This window comes from Portunus trituberculatus, chromosome 5 (assembly GCF_017591435.1).
Source record: "Portunus trituberculatus isolate SZX2019 chromosome 5, ASM1759143v1, whole genome shotgun sequence".
Lineage (NCBI taxonomy): Eukaryota > Metazoa > Arthropoda > Malacostraca > Decapoda > Portunidae > Portunus > Portunus trituberculatus.
In genome coordinates, this window is record NC_059259.1 from 10,977,296 (window position 1) to 10,998,695 (window position 21,400).

General features: G+C 47.3%; 1 protein-coding gene across 3 annotated transcripts in view; it reads right to left on the reverse strand.

Moving 5' to 3' along the window:
- The window catches only part of LOC123515984 (sodium- and chloride-dependent glycine transporter 2-like), a 60,941-nt gene that overhangs the window by 2,172 nt on the left and 37,369 nt on the right, over window positions 1-21,400 (reverse strand). For all 3 annotated transcript variants that reach the window (XM_045274948.1, XM_045274954.1, XM_045274964.1), the window contains 7 exons: window positions 12,866-13,009; window positions 10,103-10,307; window positions 8,545-8,738; window positions 7,555-7,738; window positions 7,011-7,248; window positions 6,552-6,780; window positions 5,936-6,045 (listed from right to left, as the gene is read on the reverse strand). In XM_045274948.1, coding sequence (XP_045130883.1) covers window positions 5,936-6,045; window positions 6,552-6,780; window positions 7,011-7,248; window positions 7,555-7,738; window positions 8,545-8,738; window positions 10,103-10,307; window positions 12,866-13,009 — 1,304 coding nt within the window. The remainder of the gene's footprint in view (window positions 1-5,935; window positions 6,046-6,551; window positions 6,781-7,010; window positions 7,249-7,554; window positions 7,739-8,544; window positions 8,739-10,102; window positions 10,308-12,865; window positions 13,010-21,400) is intronic.

Sequence of the window (21,400 nt, forward strand, 5' to 3'; positions counted from 1 at the left end):
ATCGTATTTACAGGGAAGACTATGATGACGACTTTGACGAGTATCTACAGGTCACGCATCTTCCTCTCCATCCTTCCCTCTCCTCACATGGCCAAATCTGTCTATCTCAGTCACCTGATTGCTTCTTTCTTCCTTTCTTCTCAATGGCCCAAATCTGCCTATTCCAGCTTCCCCACTGGTCACCTTCCTTCCTCTGCTTTCCGATCCACCATTCCACATAAAAACGCTCCTGGCATCATTCTCGCTCTCATTCCCATTGAGGCACATTCACATTCAGGAACCTTCCGCTCTCATTGTTGGCTCACTCTCATTCGCGCCAGTCTCATTCAACTCTCAAGACTCACGTTGGCGCCTCACTATCACCAAATCTCAAGTCGCACGCTCACCTCATCACCTCAAATCAAGATACTATCGTCAGCCGTGCTGTGTATCAAGTGTTAGAATTATCAAATATAAGAGCTAAGAATCAAGAGTGTTAATCAAACCCCAACGACTCGTAACACTCAAAGGACTACGCAAATCTCCAGCCTCTCACTCCAAGCCACAGCTGCCAATTTCAACTCCAGAGGTGACCAAGATTCTACTCCTCATCAATACAAGTGGTTGCAACGGTGGACAATCTTTCATTAGTACAAGTGGCAACAACGGCGCTCTTCTCCCTGTTACAAGTGGTGGTTAACGGCGGTTCCTTCTCATTACTACAATATTATTGATTCATTGACCGATTGACATATTGATTTGATTCAATGCGTCACAACAGCGTGGTCATAAGCCGCCAGTCCAGAATAGCGTTGTTAAGCTTCCACCCATTAGTGGCACAGACAATTCTATCTACTACTATAGTGGTGGGCATATTAGGGTACCCATATTACCACACAAGAATACTTTGGTGTTTTGTGTGTGTGCTGCGTGTGTCTGCGTACATCTCTCTCTCTCTCTCTCTCTCTCTCTCTCTCTCTCTCTCTCTCTCTCTCTCTCTCTCTCTCTCTCTCTCTCTCTCTCTCTCTCTCTCTCTCTCTCTCTCTCTCTCTCTATCTATCTATCTATCTATCTATCTATCTATATATATATATATATATATATATATATATATATATATATATATATATATATATATATATATATGTATATATAACTAAAAGATGAGGGCGGTAGTAAACACCTACCAAAACGATAATTTACTCCCAGCGAGATCTAACAGCACTAGTTCATGGGGTGCTGTGAACCTTCCATTAAAGCTAGTTGTGATCTCGCTGAACGTTTGTGTTTCACAACTCAAGGGGGCAGTCACAGCCTGCCCTCTAAAGACAACTCTCTTACTTCTCATAAAATTACAGGTGCTTACCACACACACACACACACACACACACACACACTTCACTTAAAATAAAAAAAAAAAAATGGCGACTCCAAACCCAGCCTCGGAGTCGTCTTCTGGGGAGGGGACTAGAAATGTTCCCAGGTCGAACTGCCCTCTCTCAATAATAACCTCAAATGCCTTGACACCTCCCTCAACTTTTTCTACATTAACTTCTGCAACATTCGCGGTCTTAGATCTAATTTTCAATCTGTGGAACACCACCTCTCCTCTACTAAACCTCATCTTCTTTTCCTCACCGAAACACAGCTGTCTGAGGCAACTGACAGTAGCCCCTTCTCTGTTCCCTCCTACTTTCTCTATTCTCATTTTCATTCCAAAGCTGGATGTTGCGTCTATGTACGCAACGACTTAATTTGCTCTCGTGCCCACGCTCTTGAATATTCCGAGTTTTCCACCATCTGGCTTAAACTCAACAGTCACTCTCTAACTAAATTTATCTGTGCTGTCTATCTCTCCCCTAACTCCTCTGACTATAGTAAATTATTTGACTATTTAACTTCTAAAGTGGAGGACATTCTGTCCCTCTGCTCTTTCGCATAGATTTCCATTCTTGGAGATTTCAATGTTCACCACCAGCTTTGGCTTTCCTCTCCCTTCACTGACCATCTTGGTGAACTAGCCTTCAACTTTGCTATCCTCCATGACCTAAAGCAACTGCTGCAACACCCTACTTGTATTCCTGACCGTCTTGGAGACACGCTCAACATTCTTGATCTCTTCCTCACCTCTAACCCTTCTGCTTATGCTGTCACCCTTTCATCTCCGTTGGGCTCCTCCGATCACAATCTCATTTCTGTATCTTGTCCTATTTCTCCAATACCTCCACAGGATCCCCTTTAGCGGAGGTGCATCTGGCGTTTTGCCTCTGCCAGTTGGGGGGACCTCAGGAGGTATTATGCTGATTTTCCTGGAATGATTACTGTTTCCGTGTCAGAGACCCATCTCTGTGTGCTGAACGCATAACAGAGGTGATAGTGCCTGGCATGGAGGCGTACATTCCTCATTCTTTTCTCAACCTAAACCTTCTAAACCTTGGTTTAACACAGCCTGTTCTCGTGCTATACATGATAGAGAGGTTGCCCACAAAAGGTACTTGAGCCTTCCATCTCCTGAATCTCACGCACTTTATATTTCTGCCCGGAATCATGCCTAGTCTGTTTTTCAACTTGCCAAACACTCCTTCATAAATAGAAAATGTCAAAATCTTTCAAACTCAAACTCTCCTCGTGACTTCTGGCATCTAGCCAAAAACATCTCAAATAACTTCACTTCTTCATCTTTCCCTCCTTCATTTCATCCCGATGGCACCACTGCCATCTCTTCTGTCTCTAAAGCTGAACTCTTTTCTCAAACCTTTGCTAACAACTCAACCTTGGATGATTCTGGTCTTGTCCCTAGCTCCCTCTCCTCCTTCCTCTGACTATTTCATGTCTTCAATCAAAATTCCTCGTAATTATGTTTTCCATGCCCTTGCTGATGGGATTCCTCCTATTGTTCTCAAAAACTGTGCTTCCGTGCTTGCACCTTGCCTGGCCAAACTCTTCCAACTTTGTCTGTCAACTTCTACCTTTCCTTCCTGCTGGAAGTTCGCCTACATTCAGCCTGTTCCTAAAAAGGGTGACCGTTTTAAATCCTCTGACTACCGTCCTATACCTTTTAAGAGGGAGGTTTCAAGATATTTGTCCCTGAATTTTGGATAACTCACTTGACCTTTAAGTGAACTGGCAACCCAGTGGACCTATTTTTTTCCATTTTTTGTTGCCCTTGGCCAGTTTCCCCTCCCTCACCTCCACTCAACAGCAACAACTGGAGGATGTGCAAAAGCGGACATGCAGGATTATTCTTGGCCCTGCCTACACTAATTACGGTCACGCCCTAACCACCCTGAGCCTCCCCAGACTGTCTACCAGACATCAAAAGGGCCTGATAGCTGGGCAGATGCTTGCTGCGTCACTGGCGGCTTCTCCACCTCTTATTTCCTGACGCGTACCGCCCACCCCACGCCACACGTCACAGCAATGTGGTTATGACCATAAGGGTCCCTCGAACCAACCGCTACCAACACAGTGCGATCCCCACCATGGTGCGAGCCATAAACTACGAAGCTAATGTTCTAATCTTAAGCTTCCCCCAACCTCCACATGTATATTTTCAGTATGTATGTACTGCAGTCCCTAATAAACCGTATATTACATTATTATTATAATTATTATTATTATCATTATTACGCAAGCCAGTTAATCTTGTGGGAGCATAGTGTTAAAGGTGCACCCACACACCATATCACACCACACCACACCATACCACCATCACCACCACACCACCACTAAACCCCACCACCACACACAAACACCAGACACCACCACCACATAGAGACCACCACACACCACAACCTCCATACCACAGTACCATCGGATACCACAACCACCACAGTACCACTAGACATCACCACCACACACTACCACAAACCACCGCACACCATAAAACCACCTCACATCACCACACACCAAACCACCACACCACCACACACCACCACACACCACCGCACCTCCTCACTATACCACACACCATACCAGACACCATCACACACCACAGCACCACCGTATACCCACCACCACCACACACCACAACACATCCACCACAGCACCACCATATACCACCACCACCACAGTATCACTGAACACCATCACCACACACCACTTAACACCGCAACACACTAATCCGTCACACCACACCAGGCACTACCACACACCACAGCACCTTACATCACTACACACCAATTCACCACACCACATCAGACACCATCGCACACCACAATAGCACCACACCACACCACCACACACCAATCCACTACACCACATCAGACACCATCGCACACCACACCACCACACACCAATCCACCACACCACATCAGGCACCATCGCACACCACACACCACCACACACTAATCCACCACATCACATCAGGCACCATCGCACACCACAATACCACAACACCACCACACACCAATCCACCACACCACACCAGGCACTACCACACACTACACCACCACACATCACCACACACCAATCCACCACACCACACCAGGCACTACCACACACCAATCCACCACACCACACCACAGCATCACCAGACACCACGACCACACATTACCACAAGATACGAGCACACACCAACAAACCACACCATCAGCACGACTACCACCACCACCACTATCACTACAAAACACCAGACTAAAGCATCCTCGGCGCCTCCACGGTGAGCCCCGGGAAGTCCCACGCTGGCGCCTTCCCGACCCGCCAAAACTAAGGTAATAAATCCCGTCACATATTGTACAATTTTGAGTGTTTTGCAGGTGTTTCCACGTGATTTAAAACTTGTCATGTAGGAGTAAGTGGAGGAGGTGGGGGGAGGGAAGAGAGTGTGAGGAATGAGGGAGGAGTGTGAGGGGAAGGAGAGAGGAGTTGTTGGTTAAGGAGAGGCGCAAGAAAATGACTTTGGATCCATATTATGATTGTTCTCTTTTATTAGTTGAGTTTGCATTGTTTTGATATTTGATTTATCGATAAACAGGCAAATGAAGTTGTAATCAGTAAAAAAATATCGTCGAGCTGTGATGTTTGTTTCTCGTTACAATAACACCATTTTTTTAATCTATTTGTTTTAAATTGCTTTCTATTTGTTTTAAATTGGTGTTTGATATAAAACTTTGAAAATATAAGAAAACTATCCCAAATAATAATAATATCCAATAAAATCTAGTGTAAATGTTCGCATTTTCAAACAAAGTTATAATACGTTACTAGGTATGAAAAGAAAGTTTTCTTTTTACAATGAGCAATTAATGTTTCCTTTATCAGGAAAGAATTTTTTATTCTGAACAGGTGACACATACTCGTAATAGTCTGGCAGCCTTTCTTCCTCAATATGATTATGTCTTGTGGTGCCTTTCGTAAAGATTACACACATTGTTTCTTGGAGATTTCGGTGTTGTTGGTGGGATCAGTGATCCTTTGATATTGAAGGTGTTAGTTAAAGTATATGGCAAGTCAGGATGTGCAGGACATACCGGTCTGGATGTTTTCTTTCTTCTCCTAATTTCAAAAATCCTTTGCGAGACGCACCTTTTCCCACTCCCCGCCTTTCCGCACATCAATACTCAAGTATGCTCCTCAGTGTTCCAGGACTCAGAGAATGAGGGACAGCCAAATTCAACCACGGAAGTTTATAAACAACACTTGAAATGCCTCAAATGAATCTTAAATAAACTGAACTTTGCACCAACGTTCAGAGCGCCACCATAGCATCATTGAACCCCGTCACAAACTTTATACACCTCAGTTTCCACGGGGTAGCTCTCCCTAATACTTCCAATACGATTTCTTGAGATTTGGTTGACTTGACCCAAAGCCAACAGCGGGAAAAGTGTCTAAAATTCTAAAATGGCTACATTGGTATAATAAATGCTAATACAATGTTTAATAAATAGTACTCACCTGCCCACACAGACACACACCTGAGATACTCTTTTTTAACAATGCATTTGATACTTACGAGGAGAGAAGCAGGAGTCAGACAAAGCCAAGTAACTCCCCAGTAGATACGAAGAGGCAACCTGACGTTCATCTTCATTTCCTCGAGCGCAGCGAACACATTGCGGAAACCTGAAACACGCACGAATTCAGAGAGAGAGAGAGAGAGAGAGAGAGAGAGAGAGAGAGAGAGAGAGAGAGAGAGAGAGAGAGAGAGAGAGAGAGAGAGAGAGAGAGAGAGAGAGAGAGAGAGAGAGAGAGAGAGAGAGAGAGAGAGAGAGAGAGAGAGAGAGAGAGAGAGAGAGAGAGAGAGAGAGAGAGAGAGAGAGAGAGTTTCCCTTTCACACACACACACACACACACACACACACACACACACACACACACACACACACACACACACACGTCAGTTTGCAGTATGCGTTCGCTCAGATAGTGTCAGCAATGATCTATTGTCATTCTTGAAGAGGAGGATGGGATATGTGAAATGGTAAAGGTTCCAACACTACTCATTGATATATGACTGACTACGGGAGTTCAAATGTCTCTTCGGAACACTCTACCCAAGGATCATGAGTCTAACAAGTCCACCACCTGATTTGAAAGTGTCTGTGGTGAATTGCTCAAGGCCCACCTACCGAAAATACCAACGACAGCGATGACTTGCAGGATACAAATGATGAGAATAGCGACGCCCGGCGAATAGAATACATACAGCTCCAGCATGTAAATCCCTCCCTGAAGGCACATGGAGAGTCCCATCAGGAAGAGGCAGATACACGTCCCTATCACCACCACTGCCTTCTTCTTCCGCAACGACTCAAACTGGTCGACGATTGCAGTGGTAACAGCCTCCACCATGCTGAACTACAAGAAAGACATTACATTGATTAACTCAGATGTGATAACTAAGAAAGGAGCTATTCTTACTTTGCCCTGCACCAAAGCACTGTTCCGTTCACATTTCTTACCTGCAGTGATGAATGCAAGAATTGAATTACCTTAGTGTCTGATAGCAAGAAGCACTACAAGAGACGATCAACAGAAACAAATCAGCGACATCAGAAGACAGCATAAATGTGGACTAGTACAATTACCTGGGTACCGAAGCCGACGGTGATGAGCATAAGGAAGAACAGCACAGACCATAGCTGCGGGAAAGGCATAAGGCTTATGGCGGCTGGGTACACCACGAAGGCCAACCCCGAGCCTGATGCCGCTACCTCCTTCACCTCGACCCCCATCTCGCTGGCCAGGAAGCCCAGCACAGAAAATATGACCACCCCGAAACAGACAGACGTAGAGCAGTTGGCGAGAGCCACCACAAACGCATCCCTGGAAAGAAAGGAGAAAAAAAATACATCAATACAAAATTTTATGTTGCATGTATGTATGTCTCTCTCTCTCTCTCTCTCTCTCTCTCTCTCTCTCTCTCTCTCTCTCTCTCTCTCTCTCTCTCTCTCTCTCTCTCTCTCTCTCTCTCGACATTTACCAGCTCAGTAACACTTCACCACAATGAATGACACTCATCCTGAAAACAAAAGGACACAAATAGAGAAAGACGATACAAGAAAAAGAATGTCATACCACCAATTTAGTTTTGAGTTCAGTAAGTGTATTCCAAGAAGTGTCAAGTCATACCTCATGCAGTTGTAGGTGAACTTGCTGTAGGAAGAAAGGGTGATAAGGGAGCCGTAGCAGAGGCCCAAGGAAAAGAAGATTTGCACCGCTGCCTCAGACCACACCTCTACCTCCGTCAGGCGGGTCATGTTTGGCTTCAGGATGTAAAACTCCAAGCCCTTGTATGCTCCCTCCAGGGTGATTCCTGCAGTGGTTTATAAATGACTATATAAATGTCACTGATACAGGCAGCGCGTGTCAGCCAAGGCGCCACACGGCTTCAGCTGCGTACATGTGCTGCAGATCTGTAACTTACTCCAGTTCCCAACCTTTTGCCAATTAACTCAGTTCACCTGTTTTGATTCGCCTCCCTCCCTCCTCACATAGACAAAGAAAAGTCATCAACGAAGTTTCAAAATGCTATCAATAACCAACAAATACCGAAGATTATAAAGAATAAGCAATCCTAGTGGAGATTTCATGATGGTATATATAACCACTAAGGACTGTTACTTACAATCGATAATTACTAAACTAGAACATCGCAATTTGAAAAACATCTACAGTACACCAATAGAAAACAATCCATTGACATACCTCATTCAGGTCAGTTTAAGAAGTGAACCAATCTGGAGACAGTGGAGTAACAACAGCCAGGTGTCAGTGGCAATCCGTGCAGCAACAACTGAACTCACTGACCTACCCACTATCCACCCTAGCTACACCTGTGTTGCCAGGTTAAAATAACACAGTTATCAGATATTGTGAGTTATGAAAGCTTGACAAAGAATATCGAGCAAAGTCACTATCAAAGGCAATCATAAGCATAAATATTGATCTGGTTTTCTTTTTCTATATACTCTTATACTGTCTCAGAAAGAATGTTTGTCACATCCAATAAAATTTTTCGTTTCTGCTAAGTATTTTTATTTCTCTCAATAAATTTTCCCCGGAACGTTAATATTTTTCCGATTGGGAACATCTGCTCTATTGGACTAATAAATAACTCACCCCTGATGAATAAGATGATCAGCACAGCGTAAGGGAAGACAGCGGTGAAATAAACGATGTTTCCAGTAGCTCTAATCCCTCGCGAGAGACAAGCGCTCACTATCACGCAAGAAAGTGCCATTAAGCCCACCAGCTCCCATTGCATGCCGCCCATCTCCTCCCACGTGGTACCACTCACCAGCAACATACGATTCCTGAAACGTAAGGAGTTGCAGGGAGACCAAACCATTCTACCTAGCAATAGAAATCGAAGACAGAACACTCCAAACACGATATTAGAAGAGAAATCCAGCGTAGCAGGTTGACATTTGTGTGAGTGACGGTGAGCAAGGAGTTGCCAATTGACTTCATACACATTCATGAAAAGATTAGCAAAGAATGGAAAGCTTAGGTTTGGTGCACCTTGAAAGAAGTGTGTGTGTGTGTGTGTGTGTGTGTGTGTGTGTGTGTGTGTGTGTGTGTGTGTGTGTGTGTGTGTGTGTGTGTGTGTGTAAATCGCATTCTTTACAAAATCAAGTGAAATCTCTATTACAGTCAGCCATTTAGGATGATGGAGGTAATGCAGAGAAAAATAACGTTATCACTGAAAACAAAGCATATGCTTTGTAGATTTTTCTCCTGATCACACACACACACACACACACACACACACACACACACACACACACACACACACACGTAGTGTAGTGGTTAGCACGCTCGACTCACAATCGAGAGGCCCGGGTTCGAGTCCCGGAAAGCGGCGAGGCAAATGGGCAAGCCTCTTAATGTGTGGGTGTGTTCACCTAGCAGTAAATAGGTACGGGATGTAACTCGAGGGGTTGTGGCCTCGCTGTCCCGGTGTGTGGAGTGTGTTGTGGTCTCAGTCCTACCCGAAGATCGATCTATGAGCTCTGAGCTCGCTCCGCAATGGGGAAGACTGGCTGGGTGACCAGCAGACGACCGAGGTGAATTACACACACACACACACACACACACACACACACACACACACACACACACACACACACACATCAAATGGTGCAGTCGTAGCTCGCTCGACTCACAATCGAGAGGCCAGGGTTCGATTCCCGGGTCAGTTCAGAGGTCATTTGGATAAGGCTTCTTTTCAAGTGTGTGGCTCCTGTTCAGCTAGCAGTGATTAGGTACCTGGCGTCAGTCGGAAGTTGTGACTCGTTACTGTCTAAGAGGAACAAACTCCGAATAAACAAATACACACGGGTCAGGTGCTGGGTCACTAGGCTTATCTGGCGCTATCCATGCACATACTGTCTATGGGCATCGGGATGTCAGATGCCACCGTGGGGTTGAGTAAACTTAAGGTGTAGTATATAAGGATATGTATACGTATGATGATATGTAAAATTTTCAGCTGACTGATTAAATAAACGGAAATATCAATATATATCATTATTATTACACGTACACGTACACACACACACACACACACACACACACACACACACACACACACACACACACACACACACACACACACACACACACACACACACACAGTTAGATAATGAAGGAGCCTCCTCACTCCCTCGCTTTTTACCTGAAGAAGTCCTCACTTGCCGAGATCTTGGTGACCACTCTATTGGTGGAAGTTAAGGAAGTGTTAGCCGAGTTGCTGCAGTGTGTCTCGTTAAATGGGAGCAAGTCTGCCAGGCCACAGTAATCCTCAAGGGACAGACATGACTGACTGAAGAAGAAGAGACTCTGGTTTCTGCACAAAGCGGCGCCTTCTTCATGGTAACATTCTACAAAACAAAGCATTGGGCGAAGAAAAGGAAGAGGAAGAAAAGAACGAAATGTGGAAGAGAACGATTAAGAAATGTGATAAGAATGACATGAAGTGAGGAATGAAAAAGGACAAGAGTAATAAGAAACGAAAAGGAAGAATAGAAGAAAGGTTGTTAGTTAACCTACTCATCACTAAGTTTAATACAAATACAAACAACAGAAATTCCACAAAAAATTTATGACTTAAATATTAATTAATAATGGTACAGGCATTTACTCTTATTCGATGTGTGTTGATCTACACCTTTTCACCCTCAAATTAAAAAGATGAACTTCAAATAAAAAAAAAGATGAACTAAAATAAAGATGGGGATAAATTGTACTTCAAAGAGAAGTATGAAGACGCCTTTTGTATGTCTTTTATTATTTATTGCTTGGCCGTTCCATTTTGTAAAATGCAAATCTACACATAGACTGATCTATGTATACTTCGTTTTTCTTTTTTTTTTTTTTTTTTTTTTTTAGGTGAAAAAGAGCACTTAACTCTTACCATGAAAATATACTATAGAAGGTTACAAAATGACGTCACACTTGGCATACCTTAAACCCAAGGAGGCTAAAGTATATATTCTTGAGCCTCCTTGCTTAAACCAGTGATTCCCTAAGTGTGTGCCGCGGCACACTGCTGTATAATTTATAGTGTGCCGCCATTGCCTCCTTGGTGTGCCGCGAAAATTATATAATTTTGCTAGTTATCGAGGATTTCTCACATTGACCGCCAAAGATAACACTTATACGTACTATATATATATATATATATATATATATATATATATATATATATATATATATATATATATATATATATATATATATATATATATATATATATATATATATATATATATATATATATATATATATATATATATATATATATATATATATATATATATATATATATATATATATATATATATATATATATATATATATATATATATATATATATATATCAGGGCAGGTGTGCTGCCAAAATATGAATTGCTTTTTAGTGTGCCGTCATACTAGATAGTTTGAAAATCACTACCTTAAACCAACCTTTCATACTTTATGTATTTTTTCCATTTTGCCTCTTCAATTTCTTGGAAGGTAATTGGCTGGATGCTACAGCCAAAGTATGAGCCAGAATTTTCACCACATTATACAGTTCATAGATTATACAGTATGTGTTTTGTTAACCTCAAATTGTCAGTCAACTTCACAGTTTAAATCAATCTCAAAGTGTCAATCAAACTCATAATGTTTGCCAATTTCAAAGTGTCAATGATTCTCACAGTGTTTGTCAACCTCAAAGTGTCAATCAGCCTCACAGTGTTTTGTCAACCTCACAGTGACAATCAACCTCATAGTGACAATCAAACAAGGTGACTACAACGTAAATATTTATTTACATTCTACCCTCTGCATATAAGATGAAGTCAATAATATGAAAGAAAATAAAAACATTTCATTAACATCATAAAAAAAATGTGACGATCGGCATTTTCTGCGTCATAAAACATGCACACCCCTGGTTTAAGGTATGCCAAGTGTGACGTCAGTTTGTAACCTTCTATGTATAGTATACTTTCATGGTAAGAGCTAAGTGCTCTTTTTAGCCTCAACAACAAAAAATGCTTTGCATTTTACAAAATGGAACGGCCAAGCAATAATAAAAGACATATAAAAGGCGTCTTCATACTTCTCTTTGAAGTACAATTTATCATCTTTATTTTAGTTCATCTTTTTTTTTTAATTTGAACTTCAACTTTTTTTTATTTGAAGTTCATCTTTTTAACTTGAGGGTGAAAAGGTGTAGACGTCAACTACTACACTATTTAGTATAGGAGAAGAATTATAAAATTTATCAAAAAAAAAAAAAAAAAAAAAAAAAAAAAAAAAAAAAAAAAAGGAAAATTGTAACAACACACTGAGAGACAAATAACTACATGATACAATGCCATACTTTAACAACATTTTGAAAAGAAGGAAGCACTTCACCATACATAATACATCATGGTTGTTTTCAGTTTCAGTAAGCATTTAGGAAACATCCGCGAAACAAATGCTCGTTTTTCTATGAGGTACTTTTATAGATGAAAGTAGCACATGTTTTGTTGTCTATCAAAACACTGCATGACAAGGCCTGAGACCAGTATGTACTATGTATCATCTATGATACATAAAACAGACACTTAGCGAAATGACGATTAATTCCACAGTACTGGTCTAGGAAGAGAAAGTAAACTTGCATTTTTAACACAGGTGTGACGTCCATGAATATTTAATTTTGTTACGTATTCCATTCACTCAAAGAAGAGGATTTGTTTTCAGGATACGTGACTGGTCTGTTGCATGACCTGATCTAATCCATGAATTCACTGAAGTAATCACTCCATCATGGAAGAGATATTTGGAAAAGTACCACTTAAGCCTTCACGTTATTGAGTATACACTAGTACAGGACCTGTACTCCTATGTGGCAAATGTTTGGGGCGACCATGCACACTCCAGCACAAGTTGAATGACTCACCTGGGCTGTTGAAGTCATTATCACAGTGACTCCAGGGAAGGACAGGGTAGAATGAGAAGATCAAATAGAAGAAGGACCAAGCCAGGATGACATTGAAAAAGATGGACGTGAAGAAAGCAATGGCAACCATACTCCAGCCCAGACCTGCAGGGAGAGGGGGGGGCTTACTAGTGTTTGTGGCCTGCAGGGAGGGTTGTTAGTGGTGTTTGTGGCCTGCAGGGAGGGTTGTTAGTGGTGTTTGTGGCCTGCAGGGAGGGTTGTTAGTGGTGTTTGTGGCCTGCAGGGAGGATTGTTAGTGGTGTTTGTGGCCTGCAGGAAGGGTTGTTAGTGGTGTTTGTGGCCTGCAGGGAGGGTTGTTAGTGGTGTTTGTGGCCTGCAGGGAAGGTGGTGTTTGTGGCCTGCAGGAGGGTTGTTAGTGGTGTTTGTGGCCTGCAGGGAGGGTTGTTAGTGGTGTTTGTGGCCTGCAGGAGGGTTGTTAGTGGTGTTTGTGGCCTGCAGGAGGGTGTTAGTGTTTGTGGCCTGCAGGAGGGTTGTTAGTGGTGTTTGTGGCCTGCAGGAGGGTTGTTAGTGGTGTTTGTGGCCTGCAGGAGGGTTGTTAGTGGTGTTTGTGGCCTGCAGGAGGGTTGTTAGTGGTGTTTGTGGCCTGCAGGAGGGTTGTTAGTGGTGTTTGTGGCCTGCAGGAGGGTTGTTAGTGGTGTTTGTGGCCTGCAGGAGGGTTGTTAGTGGTGTTTGTGGCCTGCAGGAGGGTTGTTAGTGGTGTTTGTGGCCTGCAGGAGGGTTGTTAGTGGTGTTTGTGGCCTGCAGGAGGGTTGTTAGTGGTGTTGGCCTGCAGGAGGGTGGCCTGCAGGAGGGTTGTTAGTGGTGTTTGCAGGAGGGTGGTGGTGTTTGTGGCCTGCAGGAGGGTTGGTGGTGTTTGTGGCCTGCAGGAGGGTTGTTAGTGGTGTTTGTGGCCTGCAGGAGGGTTGTTAGTGGTGTTTGTGGCCTGCAGGAGGGTTGTTAGTGGTGTTTGTGGCCTGCAGGAGGGTTGTTAGTGGTGTTGTGTGCAGGAGGGTTGTTAGTGGTGTTTGTGGCCTGCAGGAGGGTTGTTAGTGGTGTTTGTGGCCTGCAGGAGGGTTGTTAGTGGTGTTTGTGGCCTGCAGGAGGGTTGTTAGTGGTGTTTGTGGCCTGCAGGAGGGTTGTTAGTGGTGTTTGTGGCCTGCAGGAGGTGGTGTTTGTGGCCTGCAGGAGGGTTGTTAGTGGTGTTTGTGGCCTGCAGGAGGGTTGTTAGTGGTGTTTGTGGCCTGCAGGAGGGTTGTTAGTGGTGTTTGTGGCCTGCAGGAGGGTTGTTAGTGGTGTTTGTGGCCTGCAGGAGGGTTGTTAGTGGTGTTTGTGGCCTGCAGGAGGGTTGTTAGTGGTGTTTGTGGCCTGCAGGAGGGTTGTTAGTGGTGTTTGTGGCCTGCAGGAGGGTTGTTAGTGGTGTTTGTGGCCTGCAGGAGGGTTGTTAGTGGTGTTTGTGGCCTGCAGGAGGTTGTTAGTGGTGTTTGTGGTGTTTGTTAGGCCTGCAGGAGGGTTGTTAGTGGTGTTTGTGGCCTGCAGGAGGGTTGTTAGTGGTGTTTGTGGCCTGCAGGAGGGTTGTTAGTGGTGTTTGTGGCCTGCAGGAGGGTTGTTAGTGGTGTTTGTGGCCTGCAGGAGGGTTGTTAGTGGTGTTTGTGGCCTGCAGGAGGGTTGTTAGTGGTGTTTGTGGCCTGCAGGAGGGTTGTTAGTGGTGTTTGTGGCCTGCAGGAGGGTTGTTAGTGGTGTTTGTGGCCTGCAGGAGGGTTGTTAGTGGTGTTTGTGGCCTGCAGGAGGGTTGTTAGTGGTGTTTGTGGCCTGCAGGAGGGTTGTTAGTGGTGTTTGTGGCCTGCAGGAGGGTTGTTAGTGGTGTTTGTGGCCTGCAGGAGGGTTGTTAGTGGTGTTTGTGGCCTGCAGGAGGGTTGTTAGTGGTGTTTGTGGCCTGCAGGAGGGTTGTTAGTGGTGTTTGTGGCCTGCAGGAGGGTTGTTAGTGGTGTGGCCTGCAGGAGGGTGTGGCCTGCAGGAGGGTTGTTAGTGGTGTTTGTGGCCTGCAGGAGGGTTGTTAGTGGTGTTTGTGGCCTGCAGGAGGGTTGTTAGTGGTGTTTGTGGCCTGCAGGAGGGTTGTTAGTGGTGTTTGTGGCCTGCAGGAGGGTTGTTAGTGTTTGTGGCCTGCAGGAGGGAGTGGTGTTTGTGGCCTGCAGGAGGGTTGTTAGTGGTGTTTGTGGCCTGCAGGAGGTTGTTAGTGGTGTTTGTGGCCTGCAGGAGGGTTGTTAGTGGTGTGGCCTGCAGGAGGGTGTTAGTGGTGTTTGTGGCCTGCAGGAGGGTTGTTAGTGTTAGTGGTTTTGTGGCCTGCAGGAGGGTTGTTAGTGGTGTTTGTGGCCTGCAGGAGGGTTGTTAGTGGTGTTTGTGGCCTGCAGGAGGGTTGTTAGTGGTGTTTGTGGCCTGCAGGAGGGTTGGTGGTGTGGCCTGCAGGAGGGTGGTGTTTGTGGCCTGCAGGAGGGTTGTTAGTGGTGTTTGTGGCCTGCAGGAGGGTTAGTGGTGTTTGTGGCCTGCAGGAGGGTTGTGGTGTTTGTGGCCTGCAGGAGGGTTGTTAGTGGTGTTTGTGGCCTGCAGGAGGGTTGTTAGTGGTGTTTGTGGCCTGCAGGAGGGGTGTTTGTGGCCTGCAGTGTTAGTGTTTGTGGCCTGCAGGAGGGTTGTTAGTGGTGTTTGTGGCCTGCAGGAGGGTTGTTAGTGGTGTTTGTGGCCTGCAGGAGGGTTGTTAGTGGTGTTTGTGGCCTGCAGGAGGGTTGTTAGTGGTGTTTGTGGCCTGCAGGAGGGTTGTTAGTGGTGTTTGTGGCCTGCAGGAGGGTTGTTAGTGGTGTTTGTGGCCTGCAGGAGGGTTGTTAGTGGTGTTTGTGGCCTGCAGGAGGTTAGTTTTGTGGCCTAGGAGGGTGGTGTTTGTGGCCTGCAGGAGGGTTGTTAGTGGTGTTTGTGGCCTGCAGGAGGGTTGTTAGTGGTGTTTGTGGCCTGCAGGAGGGTTGTTAGTGGTGTTTGTGGCCTGCAGGAGGGTTGTTAGTGGTGTTTGTGGCCTGCAGGAGGGTTGTTAGTGGTGTTTGTGGCCTGCAGGAGGGTTGTTAGTGGTGTTTGTGGCCTGCAGGAGGGTTGTTAGTGGTGTTTGTGGCCTGCAGGAGGGTTGTTAGTGGTGTTTGTGGCCTGCAGGAGGGTTGTTAGTGGTGTTTGTGGCCTGCAGGAGGGTTGTTAGTGGTGTTTGTGGCCTGCAGGAGGGTTGTTAGTGGTGTTTGTGGCCTGCAGGAGGGTTGTTAGTGGTGTTTGTGGCCTGCAGGTTGTTAGTGGTGTTTGTGGCCTGCAGGAGGGTTGTTAGTGGTGTTTGTGGCCTGCAGGAGGGTTGTTAGTGGTGTTTGTGGCCTGCAGGAGGGTTGTTAGTGGTGTTTGTGGCCTGCAGGAGGGTTGTTAGTGGTGTTTGTGGCCTGCAGGAGGGTTGTTAGTGGTGTTTGTGGCCTGCAGGAGGGTTGTTAGTGGTGTTTGTGGCCTGCAGGAGGGTTGTTAGTGGTGTTTGTGGCCTGCAGGGAGGGTTGTTAGTGGTGTTTGTGGCCTGCAGGAGGGTTGTTAGTGGTGTTTGTGGCCTGCAGGAGGGTTGTTAGTGGTGTTTGTGGCCTGCAGGAGGGTTGTTAGTGGTGTTTGTGGCCTGCAGGAGGGTTGTTAGTGGTTTGTGGCCTGCAGGAGGGTTGTTAGTGGTGTTTGTGGCCTGCAGGAGGGTTGTTAGTGGTGTTTGTGGCCTGCAGGAGGGTTGTTAGTGGTGTTTGTGGCCTGCAGGAGGGTTGTTAGTGGTGTTTGTGGCCTGCAGGAGGGTTGTTAGTGGTGTTTGTGGCCTGCAGGAGGGTTGTTAGTGGTGTTTGTGGCCTGCAGGAGGGTTGTTAGTGGTGTTTGTGGCCTGCAGGAGGGTTGTTAGTGGTGTTTGTGGCCTGCAGGGAGGGTTGTTAGTGGTGGCCTGCAGGAGGGTTGTTAGTGGTGTTTGTGGCCTGCAGGAGGGTTGTTAGTGGTGTTTGTGGCCTGCAGGAGGTTAGTTGTTAGTGTTTTGTGGCCTGCAGGAGGGTTGTTAGTGGTGTTTGTGGCCTGCAGGAGGGTTGTTAGTGGTGTTTGTGGCCTGCAGGAGGGTTGTTAGTGGGCCTGCAGGTGGCCTGTTAGTGGTGTTTGTGGCCTGCAGGAGGGTTGTTAGTGGTGTTTGTGGCCTGCAGGAGGGTTGTTAGTGGTGTTTGTGGCCTGCAGGAGGGGAGGGTTGTTAGTGGTGTTTGTGGCCTGCAGGAGGGTGGTGTTTGTGGCCTGCAGGAAGGGTTGTTAGTGTTTGTGGCCTGCAGGGAGGGTTGTTAGTGGTGTTTGTGGCCTGCAGGAGGGTTGTTAGTGGTGTTTGTGGCCTGCAGGGAGGGTTGTTAGTGGTGTTTGTGGCCTGCAGGAGGGTTGTTAGTGGTGTTTGTGGCCTGCAGGAGGGTTGTTAGTGGTGTTTGTGGCCTGCAGGAGGGTTGTTAGTGGTGTTTGTGGCCTGCAGGAGGGTTGTTAGTGGTGTTTGTGGCCTGCAGGAGGGTTGTTAGTGGTGTTTGTGGCCTGCAGGAGGGTTGTTAGTGGTGTTTGTGGCCTGCAGGAGGGTTGTTAGTGGTGTTTGTGGCCTGCAGGAGGGTTGTTAGTGGTGTTTGTGGCCTGCAGGAGGGTTGTTAGTGGTGTTTGTGGCCTGCAGGAGGGTTGTTAGTGGTGTTTGTGGCCTGCAGGAGGGTTGTTAGTGGTGTTTGTGGCCTGCAGGAGGGTTGTTAGTGGTGTTTGTGGCCTGCAGGAGGGTTGTTAGTGGTGTTTGTGGCCTGCAGGAGGGTTGTTAGTGGTGTTTGTGGCCTGCAGGAGGGTTGTTAGTGGTGTTTGTGGCCTGCAGGAGGGTTGTTAGTGGTGTTTGTGGCCTGCAGGAGGGTTGTTAGTGGTGTTTGTGGCCTGCAGGAGGGTTGTTAGTGGTGTTTGTGGCCTGCAGGAGGGTTGTTAGTGGTGTTTGTGGCCTGCAGGAGGGTTGTTAGTGGTGTTTGTGGCCTGCAGGGAGGGTTGTTAGTGGTGTTTGTGGCCTGCAGGAGGGTTGTTAGTGGTGTTTGTGGCCTGCAGGAGGGTTGTTAGTTGTTTGTGGCCTGCAGGAGGGTTGTTGGTGTTTGTGGCCTGCAGGAGGGTTGTTAGTGGTGTTTGTGGCCTGCAGGGAGGGGGTTAGTGGTGTTTGTGGCCTGCAGGGAGGGTTGTTAGTGGTGTTTGTGGCCTGCAGGGAGGGTTGTTAGTGGTGTTTGTGGCCTGCAGGAGGGTTGTTAGTGGTGTTTGTGGCCTGCAGGAGGGTTGTTAGTGGTGTTTGTGGCCTGCAGGAGGGTTGTTAGTGGTGTTTGTGGCCTGCAGGAGGGTTGTTAGTGGTGTTTGTGGCCTGCAGGAGGGTTGTTAGTGGTGTTTGTGGCCTGCAGGAGGGTTGTTAGTGGTGTTTGTGGCCTGCAGGAGGGTTGTTAGTGGTGTTTGTGGCCTGCAGGAGGGTTGTTAGTGGTGTTTGTGGCCTGCAGGAGGGTTGTTAGTGGTGTTTGTGGCCTGCAGGAGGGTTAGTGGTGTGGCCTGCAGGAGGGTTGTTAGTGGTGTTTGTGGCCTGCAGGAGGGTTGTTAGTGGTGTTTGTGGCCTGCAGGAGGGTTGTTAGTGGTGTTTGTGGCCTGCAGGAGGGTTGTTAGTGGTGTTTGTGGCCTGCAGGAGGGTTGTTAGTGGTGTTTGTGGCCTGCAGGAGGGTTGTTAGTGGTGTTTGTGGCCTGCAGGAGGGTTGTTAGTGGTGTTTGTGGCCTGCAGGAGGGTTGTTAGTGGTGTTTGTGGCCTGCAGGAGGGTTGTTAGTGGTGTTTGTGGCCTGCAGGGGGTTGTTAGTGGTTGTTAGTGGTGTTTGTGGCCTGCAGGGAGGGTTGTTAGTGGTGTTTGTGGCCTGCAGGGAGGGTTGTTAGTGGTGTTTGTGGCCTGCAGGAGGGTTGTTAGTGGTGTTTGTGGCCTGCAGGAGGGTTGTTAGTGGTGTTTGTGGCCTGCAGGAGGGTTGTTAGTGGTGTTTGTGGCCTGCAGGAGGGTTGTTAGTGGTGTTTGTGGCCTGCAGGAAAGGTGGTGTTTGTGGCCTGCAGGGAGGGTTGTTAGTGGTGTTTGTGGCCTGCAGGAGGGTTGTTAGTGGTGTTTGTGGCCTGCAGGAGGGTTGTTAGTGGTGTTTGTGGCCTGCAGGAGGGTTGTTAGTGGTGTTTGTGGCCTGCAGGAGGGTTGTTAGTGGTGTTTGTGGCCTGCAGGAGGTTGTTGTGGCCTGCAGTGGGTGTTTGTGGCCTGCAGGAGGGTTGTTAGTGGTGTTTGTGGCCTGCAGGAGGGTTGTTAGTGGTGTTTGTGGCCTGCAGGAGGGTTGTTAGTGGTGTTTGTGGCCTGCAGGAGGGTTGTTAGTGGTGTTTGTGGCCTGCAGGAGGGTTGTTAGTGGTGTTTGTGGCCTGCAGGAGGGTTGTTAGTGGTGTTTGTGGCCTGCAGGAGGGTTGTTAGTGGTGTTTGTGGCCTGCAGGAGGGTTGTTAGTGGTGTTTGTGGCCTGCAGGAGGGTTGTTAGTGGTGTTTGTGGCCTGCAGGAGGGTTGTTAGTGGTGTTTGTGGCCTGCAGGAGGGTTGTTAGTGGTGTTTGTGGCCTGCAGGAGGGTTGTTAGTGGTGTTTGTGGCCTGCAGGAGGGTTGTTAGTGGTGTTTGTGGCCTGCAGGAGGGTTGTTAGTGGTGTTTGTGGCCTGCAGGAGGGTTGTTAGTGGTGTTTGTGGCCTGCAGGGAGGGTTGTTAGTGGTGTTTGTGGCCTGCAGGAGGGTTGTTAGTGGTGTTTGTGGCCTGCAGGGAGGGTTGTTAGTGGTGTTTGTGGCCTGCAGGAGGGTTGTTAGTGGTGTTTGTGGCCTGCAGGAGGGTTGTTAGTGGTGTTTGTGGCCTGCAGGAGGGTTGTTAGGAGGGTTGTTAGTGGTGTTTGTGGCCTGCAGGAGGGTTGTTAGTGGTGTTTGTGGCCTGCAGGAGGGTTGTTAGTGGTGTTTGTGGCCTGCAGGAGGGTTGTTAGTGGTGTTTGTGGCCTGCAGGGAGGGTTGTTAGTGGTGTTTGTGGCCTGCAGGAGGGTTGTTAGTGGTGTTTGTGGCCTGCAGGAGGGTTGTTAGTGGTGTTTGTGGCCTGCAGGAGGGTTGTTAGTGGTGTTTGTGGCCTGCAGGAGGGTTGTTAGTGGTGTTTGTGGCCTGCAGGAGGGTTGTTAGTGGTGTTTGTGGCCTGCAGGAGGGTTGTTAGTGGTGTTTGTGGCCTGCAGGAGGGTTGTTAGTGGTGTTTGTGGCCTGCAGGAGGGTTGTTAGTGGTGTTTGTGGCCTGCAGGAGGGTTGTTAGTGGTGTTTGTGGCCTGCAGGAGGGTTGTTAGTGGTGTTTGTGGCCTGCAGGAGGGTTGTTAGTGGTGTTTGTGGCCTGCAGGAGGGTTGTTAGTGGTGTTTGTGGCCTGCAGGAGGGTTGTTAGGGTGTTTGTGGCCTGCAGGAGGTGTTTGTGGCCTGCAGGAGGGTTGTTAGGTGTTTGTTAGGAGGGTGTTAGTGTTTGTGGCCTGCAGGAGGGTTGTTAGGGTTGTTAGGAGTGTTTGTGGCCTGCAGGCAGGAGGGTTGTTAGTGGTGTTTGTGGCCTGCAGGAGGGTTGTTAGTGGTGTTTGTGGCCTGCAGGAGGGTTGTTAGTGGTGTTTGTGGCCTGCAGGAGGGTTGTTAGTGGTGTTTGTGGCCTGCAGGAGGGTTGTTAGTGGTGTTTGTGGCCTGCAGGAGGGTTGTTGTTTGTGGCCTGCAGGAGGGTTGTGGTGTTTGTGGCCTGCAGGAGGGTTGTTAGTGGTGTTTGTGGCCTGCAGGAGGGTTGTTAGTGGTGTTTGTGGCCTGCAGGAGGTTAGTTTTGTGGCCTAGTGGTGTTTGTGGCCTGCAGGAGGGTGGTGTTTGTGGCCTAGGGAGGGTGGTGTTTGTGGCCTGCAGGAGGGTTGTTAGTGGTGTTTGTGGCCTGCAGGAAAGGTGGTGTTTGTGGCCTGCAGGGAGGGTTGTTAGTGGTGTTTGTGGCCTGCAGGGAGGGTTGTTAGTGGTGTTTGTGGCCTGCAGGAGGGTTGTTAGTGGTGTTTGTGGCCTGCAGGAGGGTTGTTAGTGGTGTTTGTGGCCTGCAGGAGGGTTGTTAGTGGTGTTTGTGGCCTGCAGGAGGGTTGTTAGTGGTGTTTGTGGCCTGCAGGAGGGTTGTTAGTGGTGTTTGTGGCCTGCAGGAGGGTTGTTAGTGGTGTTTGTGGCCTGCAGGAGGGTTGTTAGTGGTGTTTGTGGCCTGCAGGAGGGTTGTTAGTGGTGTTTGTGGCCTGCAGGAGGGTTGTTAGTGGTGTTTGTGGCCTGCAGGAGGGTTGTTAGTGGTGTTTGTGGCCTGCAGGAGGGTTGTTAGTGGTGTTTGTGGCCTGCAGGAGGGTTGTTAGTGGTGTTTGTGGCCTGCAGGAGG